Below are 9,829 nucleotides of genomic sequence, written 5' to 3'. Positions count from 1 at the left end.
CAACCCTAACTATTCTATGATTCTATAACTAGGTGAACAAAGAGGAATTGTGGTGACACATGGTTTGCCAGGGTCTTGCAACTAGACAAATACTTTTCTCTGAATCATCCTTCATTAGAAAGCTCAGTTTAAAGAAGAAAAAAAAAACAAAAACAAGATAATTTCCCCTAAACAGCATTAACATTCCCAATCAGAGCAGTGAACAGTTCATTTTGCTCCCTGAACATGCTTATACAGGTGCAAAACTAAGTCACAAGAACAGCATTTAACTAACATTCCACAAAAGGCCTGCCAGCTAATACGTATTACCAGCAGTGATCTCCTTCACAACCCCTCACCTAGGGCAATCCAGGTAGACTCTGCAGGGTTTCAGGGACAGCTGTATCAACTTGGTAAAGAGCAACAAGCTTCCTGTGCAATCTCTCAAAAACCTGCTGGCTTGTCCCCACCAGGTTAGGGGCTGCCTCATTAGCCATTCTATGCACTAAAGGCAAGCCCATAGCATCTCAGAAATACAGATTTCTTGTCCTTTAACAGGTCAGCTTCCTGAACCCAGACAGAGCTTTACATTTAAGAGATGTGCATTTAAAGTTACCAAAAAAACAAGCTATTGCAGTAAGATTTCAGGGCAGGAGGGTATGACAGCAAATCAGTTTCAAAAAGGGAAAAAAAAAAAATAGTCACCACCTAAACATTACCTAGCTCCAAGAATGATTTTATCCTAAAAAGAAAGATAATCTATTAGTTGATCTGAGACACACGCAACAGTCTACATCCACACAGAGGCGTACTTACCAGTTTTCGAGTACTCTCTGCAATAGTCGACTTCTTCTGTGAAATTACTTCTTGCAGAGCTGTCTTTAAAAACAAAAACAAAAGGAAAAAAAAAACCAAAAAAACAAAAAAAACCCAAACGAAAACAAAAAACAAGAACAAGCTTTAAATAAGCATTTCTACAACTGTTGCCTCCTTTACCCTTCTATCATAGAACTGTCTACAACAGAAATCCCATTTATGGTTTCTTTGGAGTGCTGTAACTAGGCAGACAAAATTGCAGCCTATAAGATTTAAAAGGCAGGGAAGAAGAACATTGTCACAAAAGCCAGTGGGAGCACTAGGGATGCAGCCAGCAGTAGGTAATTAGGAACAGGGATAAGAGACAGAGTACTACTTCTTTCTATTCCATGCTGATCCTGACAGCATTATACACACACAACCTTCTTCACCAGAGGCACTGTTCTTGAGAAAAATCTAAGTTAATACAAGGTACCAAATAATACAGAAGTCACATGCTTAATATTAATAGTAGAGACATGCCTTAACATTAAACCAAAAAAAAAAAAAAAAAAAAAAACCCACACCCACCCACAAAACAGATAAACAAATAAACAAACACAAACCCAAACAAAACCCCCCAAAACAAAAAACAACACTAATCATAGAGGGGTTTTTTTTTATTTTATCTGAAGCAGATGAAGTTGCCTATGAGACCTTAGAGGCAAGTTGCCATTGCTGGAAAGATACCCCTGCAATCAACCCTACTCTTTTTGCCAGGCATTTCCTTGGATGACCCTTCTTAGGCCTCATTTCCTGCCATGGCTCACCTCCAGTTCCAATTCTTTAAATTCATGGGGAAAACAAAGGGAAACATACCCATGTTATTGTTCAGAAGTGTGACATGTATCTCCCAAGTCATTGCAATAATGCATTTCAAAAAGAAAGGGAATACAAAAAGTATATATTCAGGTCTACGCCCAATTTCCAGTATGTTTCACATTCCTTACAATGAAATGAAGGGTTGGTGCTAGGTGTTAGACAAGACATTCAGTTGCAGTGACCTTTGTTTTAAATAAGTCCCCTTTATCCTTTTTAGAAGTAAGGGGAGGGAAACAAAAATCAACAGAAATAAGTAACACTCATGATGAGAAGCCATAGCAGCACTTGAGAGAAATGTGTAACAAGATCATACTTGTTTTCGACGATAGTCTTGCCTTAGTAGTTGTTCCAGTTCTCGAATGTTATCTGTCAGTTGCTTGACCTCCGCTTGATGTTCAACTGGAACGGTGCTAAGCAAAAAAAGAAGATATTGGACAGTTTCAGCATAGTTATAGTCAGGTCAACAGAGCACAGTAGATAAAACAATCACTCTCTCCAAATAGTTTACAACCAGTAACTTTAGTAAACAGGTCAAGACAGTCTCCAACTAACACATTTTATTCTCCTTTGCTTGTAAAATTTTGTAGTTGAAACATAATCTGAAGAGCTATTTTGGCAAGAAGTGGTACATACTGTCCTGGGTTCAGCTGTAACAGTTGTTTTTCTCCTTTTTAGTAGCTGGTGCAGTGCTGTGTTTTCGACTTTAGTCTGACAACACACCAGTGTTTTTAGGTGTTGCTAAGTAATGTTTACTCCAACCAAGGACTTTTTCAGTCTCATGCTCTGCCAGTGAGGAGGGGCAGGGGTAGCCAGGAGGAAGCAGAGACAGGTCACCTGACCCAAACTAGCCAAAGGGGTATTCCATACCAGAGCACGTCATTTCCAGTATATAAACTGGGGGGGGAGTTACCTGGAAGGCCCAGATCGCTGCTCAGGTCGGGCTGGCGGGTAGTGAGCAATTGTATTGTGTATCACTTGCGTTTATTGTTTTCTTTTTCTTTTCCCCCTTTTAGTTTTATATAATCTCCCCTTGTTATTTCCCTTATTGTCATGATTATTGGTGATAATGGTATTAGTACTAGTTTTGTATTATACTTTAGTTACTGGACTGTTCTTATCTCAACCCATGTGATTTACATTCTTACAATTCTTGTCCCCATCCCTCTGGGAGCAGAGGGGAATAAAGGGGGGAGTGAGCAAGCAGCTGCGTAGTTCTGAGTTACCAGCTGGGCTTAAGCCACAACAAAGCATAACAGAAGACTATGTTTAAAGATCATGTTAAGCAAAGCACAAGAGAACAACCCTTTGACCAATTTTGTGGTGATTTTCATTTAGGAAATTTGCATATTACCTGCCATAGAAACAGTTTGTATTAGAGTAGACCTACAGCTAGCTAGAGAACCTCATGTCTAGCATATACCAAGAATAGCTATCAGAGAAAAAAACCCCAAAACTTTCAAAACAATGATTTATCTTAGAAACAAGCCATCTCTTAATCCTATTATCCACAAGCAAAAACAAAACTTAATGGTGCAAATACACAGGCAGAAGAACTAAGCAGCCCAGTTCCCTCAGCTGCTCCTCATAAGACTTGTTCTCTAGACCCTTCATCAGCTTTGTTGCCCTACTCCGGACCCGCTCCAGCACCTCAATGTCCCTCTTGTACTGAGGGGCCCAAAACTGAACACAGTATTTAAGACGCATCCCCACCAGTACAGGGGGACAATCACTTCCCTAGTCCTGTTGGCCACAGTTTCTGATACAAGCAGAGATGCTATTGGTCTTCTTGGCCAGCTGAACACACTGCCAGCTGCCAGCCAACACCCCCAGGTCCTTTTCCACCAGCCACTCTTCCCCAAGGCTGTAGCATTGCATGGGGTTGTTACGACCCAAGTACATGCATCAGCACTTAGCCTCATACAACCAGCCCGAGCCCACCTATCCAGCATGTCCAGATTGCATGAATTGAACACGAAAGTCACATAGTGCATCTCACAGTGCTTACTCCTCTTACTCACTTCAGTTTCTCCAGTTTTGCTGCTGCCTCCTGATTTGCAGTCTCCAGTTGTTGGTGTTTCTCCATAGCTGATTTCTGCAAATTAAATATTCAGAGAAATCTTTTTATTTTAGAGGAATATGGTTTCTCTCTGGGCTTCTATTAGAGCCCTGCTCATCATTGTTTCACATGAAATGCACCGTCTGTGAACTACTGAGATATTCAGAAGAGGAGCCACCTGCAACTCAGAGCACTGACTGTACAACTATCTTTTCTCAAAATAATGCAGGGTGTGAGACCTTTGCTTACCAGGCTAAACTATCAAATAAGTTACTGGAAAAAAACTTTAGGTAATAGCTTTAAGTAATAACTTAGTCATGGTCATACAGAAATTTTTACAACATTGACAAGCTCATCCACCCTTCTAAACCAACAAGTTTCCTTAGGAGCTTTGCAAAGGTTTTTCTTAAACTATTTACAATAGCTGTGTATGCTTATAGCATGCAATATATACAAATTTCATGTAGTATTAACCTGGTATCTTCCTGTATTACTTGGCTATATTTAAGATTCCAATGCATTACATAAACATACAGTAAAAAAAACACAGCCTTTATGCTCCCTTTATGGGAAAGGTTAACATTAATTATACTTAAGTCGGTATCTAGAGCAACATGGCACCCAATCTTACATAGTTCTGTTGTAACTCCAAGTAGACCTCACGTCGTGATTCTCTGAAATGTACGAAGTTGAGAATACCACTCAAGAAGCGAACTGTCCTCTTTGTTTCTGAAATAGGAATTGCAAGCCATCACTATGCTGTTTTTCACATGCAATACAACTGCTTAGGAAAAGTTGGAAAAACTTAACTCAAAGAGACAAATTATAAAACAACAAAATCCAAATTAGTTCTTCCCCTCCTCACCTTGCAAAGGTTTCACACACTTCACAAAAACTAGCATTGAACTATGAACTTACAATGTCTCAGCAATTCTATGCAAATTAATAAATAGAAACAGCACCTAAGGGAAAAACTATTAACATACAGCCTCCCATTAAAACAGAAGTCAGGGATAAGGAGTGTCAATCTTCAACTACAACTCTGAATACAGAACCTCACTGTGACTCTCAGGCTAGCTGAAGAGAGCAGTTTAAATTGCAGAAACTCTATTCCAACCAAGCTTTGTGGAATATGATTACAAAGGCCTAAGATATCTTAGACAAGACAGAGGCAAAAAAGTTCCTCAGGATAGCTTTTTCTGATTTGTTTGCGTTGCACCAGAATCACTACACTTGGGTATTGAAAGAGGTGAAGCAAAAATTCAATCGCTTCCTACATAAGCATCAGCATAATAAATCCTATAGCATTCCATAGCTGCAAGGATAATTTTAATTACCATCTATTCACAAGAGTAGTTGGAAGCCATGGACAGTTCCCCATACTAGATACCCATCTGGCAAATGAGAAAAAAGCACCTGGATATCAAGCAGCACCTAACACCCCAGGAAACACAAGGATTATAGTGCTCTTGCTTACTTGGGTTTAACACATCAGCAATTTGAAAATCATTAATCTGGCACACTGGAAGTAACCGCTCCCTGCAAGGAAAACAAAATACAACTTTATCTGCAATAACCATTATTCTGCTTTTGTGCTATATCTGTTTACTACAAAACAGATCTTGCCCCTCTCATCCCAGAGAATACATACAGCAAGCACAGCCAACAATAAGTCTCAGAAGAATGACACGGTAGGACTCCACACACAGAGAAGCATTAAAAATCTGTATATCATAGAATAGTTAGGGTTGGAAAGGACCTTAAAATCATCTAGTTCCAATCCCCCTGCCATGAGCAGGGACACCTCACCCCAGACCATGTCGCCCAAGGCTCTGTCCAACCTGGCCTTGAACACCTCCAGGGTTGGAGCATTCCCAGCTTCCTTGGGCAACCCATTCCAGTGCCTCACCACCCTCACGATAAAGAACTTCTTCCTTATATCTAATCTAAAGTACCCCTGTTTAAGTTTAAACCCATTACCCCTTGTCCTACCACTAGAGTCCCTAATGAAGAGTCCCTCCCCAACATCCTTATAGGCCCCCTTCAGATATCATCTCACAAAGATTTCTAGAAACAAAATACTTGCCTCTAGAACAACTTTTTACCTTAATTAGGAATTTCTACACTTAACTGCTAGTCAGTTCTCCCTTTACAACTGAAAGTAAGCTTAAAGTCTAACATTCACCTCATTCCAACACAGGATTCAGACTGCAAGTTTAAACAACAGGTACTTAAGATCCTTTTTCTAGGCATAATGATGACCCTCTAGCCATTCAAAGTATATCTATCTTGGCAAGGCTGGATTATTTAGTTAACACATTCATTTTGACAAGATAGTTGCCAGCTGAGAATTTTAGCCTATTAAATACTGCTGTCCCCTGTTCATCTGCAAATTTCACTTTGCTCAGAACCAACAAACAGTGGAACCACCATCAGCAAAAAGGCATAAAGCCCCACTCCTTTTGGTAAATTGGACCTTTATAAGGAATTGCAACAGAACAGATGCAGCATCTTCTACTTACATGTGAATATACAAATTACAAACAGGTAGAAAGCCTTCAAATATCTGTGGATACATTACGCCCATGTTGAGTGGCATCTAAAAAATAAAGAGTCAGTGCATAAGTAGAGAATACAAAAACAAAAACTACACAGGTCTGTTTCCAAAATATAAGATATTTCAAACAGGTTAAACACCAAGGATGGTCTTCCATCTCCATATGGAACACAAGTTGGAGGCTGAAGAATGCCATCAAGTTAATCAGCAGACTATTTTAAGTGCCAATTTTGGCTGGTCAAATTGTAAGATGATAATAATAACTAAGGCAGCAACATTACAAACTCTGGAATTCAATCAAAACCCTCCGTTTTATTTTGTTCAAAACTGGTGCAGAAGGACAATCTCAGCATTGCACACCTAACACCAAGAAGCTCTTTCTTTAAAGATCCTGAATTTCACACTCAACTGTTTTATGAAGAGATCAGAAGGCAGCAGCAGTACACTATCACCCTCTTCTGATATTTTAAGCCTCATAATACAGTATCCCAGCTAATAACTTGATTCTCTAGAGGTAATGACATCTTGTGTATACATGATCTTCCCTTTCAGCTCATTCAAAAATGGCGTAAGACATGACTATTTATCCTCACTTAGGAATCAGTTCTTGTTTAACAGAGACAGAAGATAAATTGTTAACCAACAAGGTATCAGTTAGCCTCCAGCTGCACTTCTTATTTTCCTCTCAGTTAATGGAAAAGTGGAGATGATAAAACATTAAAAGCAACATTTACTTTCCTTGCATGTCTAACACCTAGGCAGATTTCCTTCTCCAGCCACAACCAAAGGCAGATGCCTAAGGAGCAAGTATCTGGTATCTGTTTTCAAGGCCAGAGATGGTGTCCCTTCATAAGCTTGTCCAGCCCCTCCTGGACCTTACAGACATTTCCAGCAGCCACTTCACAGCTTAACTGCAGAAGGAGAGGGGTCTCCACAGAACCTGTCCTGACAGCCTACAGTGTGAGCTCCTCTTCATGCCCACTAGTTCCTGTAGTGGAAAAGGGAGTCTCCTTTCCATGAATAATAAATAAACAAACAAACAACCCACCCAGAGGCAGCACACCCACAAAACCACTATTTCTACAAGTATGTTGAGCTGAAGCCAACTTCTAGACCAGGAACGATGATCAAAGCCACTTCTCAGACACAATCAGCAGGGCACCAGCAACAGCCCACAGATGATGCTCCCAGGTTTGTTTACCTCTGCTAGATGACCCATGCCAAGATCCCACTCATGCAATTACAATATACAGAACAGTAAGCTACTTGCAATTTGCTGGTGAGAAGATGAAACTTCAACATTTAATTTGTTACATGCAATTATTTCTTTCCATTCACATTTCATTACACCTGCCACTGCAGACATACCATGTAAAAATGCTCCAGGCGGATTCCACATACTTTCTGCAGGACTCTCATGTAAATCATGTGTAAAACTTCGAGCTGCAAGAATACAAGACATGAATCAATATTCCATATGATTGATTATTCAGGGCTTCCAGACTGGGTCATAAAGACTGATTTCAGTGAGTCACCAAGACTAACAAGTTTTACTTTCCGATAGTTTGCAGTTCAAGCATTACTATCTCATAAATACAGTTATAAGAGACAGCAATTAGCCCAGACAACTACAGCCGTAACTACCACAGCTATGCATTGTTTTTCATTACATTGCTGCGCACTGAGCAGTTTTCAAAACAAGTGACATTAAAATCTGAAAAATGTCACAGCAAGTATAATCCCATTGCAAAAGTGCCTTTCATCACATTATTAAAATGAAGTGGCAAAAAATACCTACAAGCCAGCTATTCATTTACAGCACTAATCCATGATCAATTCAAATCAATTTTGCTTCTTAAAAAACAATCATCCCATCATTCCCTAACAAGCAGGGCCGGCCTCCTCCTTCAGCAGACACAAGCACTTACCTAACAGCACAAGGAATCACACAGTGTATCAATTCAGTTTGCTTTTTTTAAAAAGATTAGTTGATCACCTAATTCTTTTAAACCAAGTTGTTGACAAGCACTTACCTAACAGCACAAGGAATCACACAGTGTATCAATTCAGTTTGCTTTTTTTAAAAAGATTGGTTTAAAAGAATTAGGTGATCAACTAAGTTGTTGAAACTATGACACTATACTAAACAGTGGCTATTTTAACCTAATTTCCCCAGAACCAAGAAAGACAGACTGTTTATTTTCATGTATGTCTGTGTTCAAACCCTCACCCCCTTCCTGGTGAGGCTTGAGCAAGCTTCTCTCAAGATGAAGAGAGAAGAGCTCTAGGTTTACCCCTGTCACTCCTAGAAGACTAACCTCCCATATCGGAAAAACAAATCACCCCACTTAGAAGGCATTGCTGCACACATAAGATTATGCAAGCTGGGGAAACAATTACTTAATACCAAATTAAACAAGTATTTCATTATGTATAGAGACATAGTCATGGACAAGGCTATATAGTCCTCATAAGGACTCTCAAAATAGCAAAGGCATGGAACAAGAGGACTAGATGTTTTCTTTCAAATCAATGCGGGTCTTTATCTTTCTGCTAAGGCCTGAGAAATAGGTAAAGAGCTGCAAGAGAAAACAGCTAAAGGAACTTCTCAGGGTGGTAAATTCACCCTAACAAGAATGTGTAGTTAACTGGCAAAACTAAACAAGCATTCCAATGTCCTTAACTAACAGATTTCCATAATAAAGGTAAAATGAGTGGGGATGTTTCTCCCTAGTCGACTATCACAGTTCCCAGAGACCAAATTCACAGCACCTGCATCATGGCCTTATCTACCCAAATTACCATATGCAATGAGTAATAAGAATTGCGTGGGCATTTCATGGAATTATGATTAATGTGGACATAATACAGGTATATAAGCTGTAAACTGTCTCTTCTTGGTGTGCATGACAGGCAGAACAACCCCCCATGCACCTGGTACCATAACAAAGTAATGTCAGTTTTCTAACCTATCATTCTGGTTAGAGAGTTTATTTAGAATCATAGAATAGTTAGGGTTGGAAAGGACCTTAAGATCATCCCGTTCCAACCCCCCTGCCATGGGCAGGGACACCTCGCACTAGACCAGGTTGCTCCAAGCCCTGTCCAGCCTGGCCTTGGACACCGCCAGGGATGAAGCATTCACAACTTTCTTGGGCAACCCGTTACAGTGCCTCACCACCCTCACTGTAAAGAATTTTCTCTTTAAAGAAAAAAATTCCCGGATTTCGGTGACATATCCAAGAAACCAAACGACGTGCTAGAACACCCCTGGCGCTACGGCACGCAAAGGCCGTGGTGAAGGGAAGAAGCCGCCTGAGCGCGGCGAGGCTCCAAACACGGCTCCCTCTGCTACTCCCGCCCCGCTACCGCAGACCTCAGCCTCCTCCAAACCCTCTCACGCACCTTGGGGTTGCCGAACACGTCACCTTTGACCAGGTTCCGGGCCTCGGCACCCGTTAGGATGAGGCCGCGGAGGTAAGCGATGATATCGTCGGGGCTGTATTGGGGGAAGGTGAGCGCTTCCATCCCGGCGCCGAACCGTCACCCCACCGCTAACC

At 40.7% G+C, this 9,829-nt stretch overlaps 1 protein-coding gene across 1 annotated transcript; it reads right to left on the bottom strand.

Moving 5' to 3' along the window:
• Positions 1-795: 795 nt before the first annotated feature.
• LOC104400585 (kinetochore protein Nuf2-like) lies at positions 796-9,797 on the bottom strand (the record flags this gene model as incomplete). Its single annotated transcript, XM_010016342.1, has 8 exons — positions 9,675-9,797; positions 7,638-7,712; positions 6,235-6,311; positions 5,190-5,251; positions 4,344-4,441; positions 3,675-3,748; positions 1,970-2,066; positions 796-858 (listed from the first exon to the last, which is right to left on the bottom strand). Coding segments are annotated over exons 1-8 (669 nt in total), but the record flags the coding sequence as incomplete, so codon positions are not given.
• Between the last annotated feature and the right edge of the window lie 32 nt (positions 9,798-9,829).

Source organism: Nestor notabilis, unplaced genomic scaffold, assembly GCF_000696875.1.
Source record: "Nestor notabilis isolate BGI_N333 unplaced genomic scaffold, ASM69687v1 scaffold9426, whole genome shotgun sequence".
Taxonomy (NCBI): domain Eukaryota; kingdom Metazoa; phylum Chordata; class Aves; order Psittaciformes; family Psittacidae; genus Nestor; species Nestor notabilis.
This window is presented reverse-complemented; position numbering and strand designations above follow the sequence as displayed.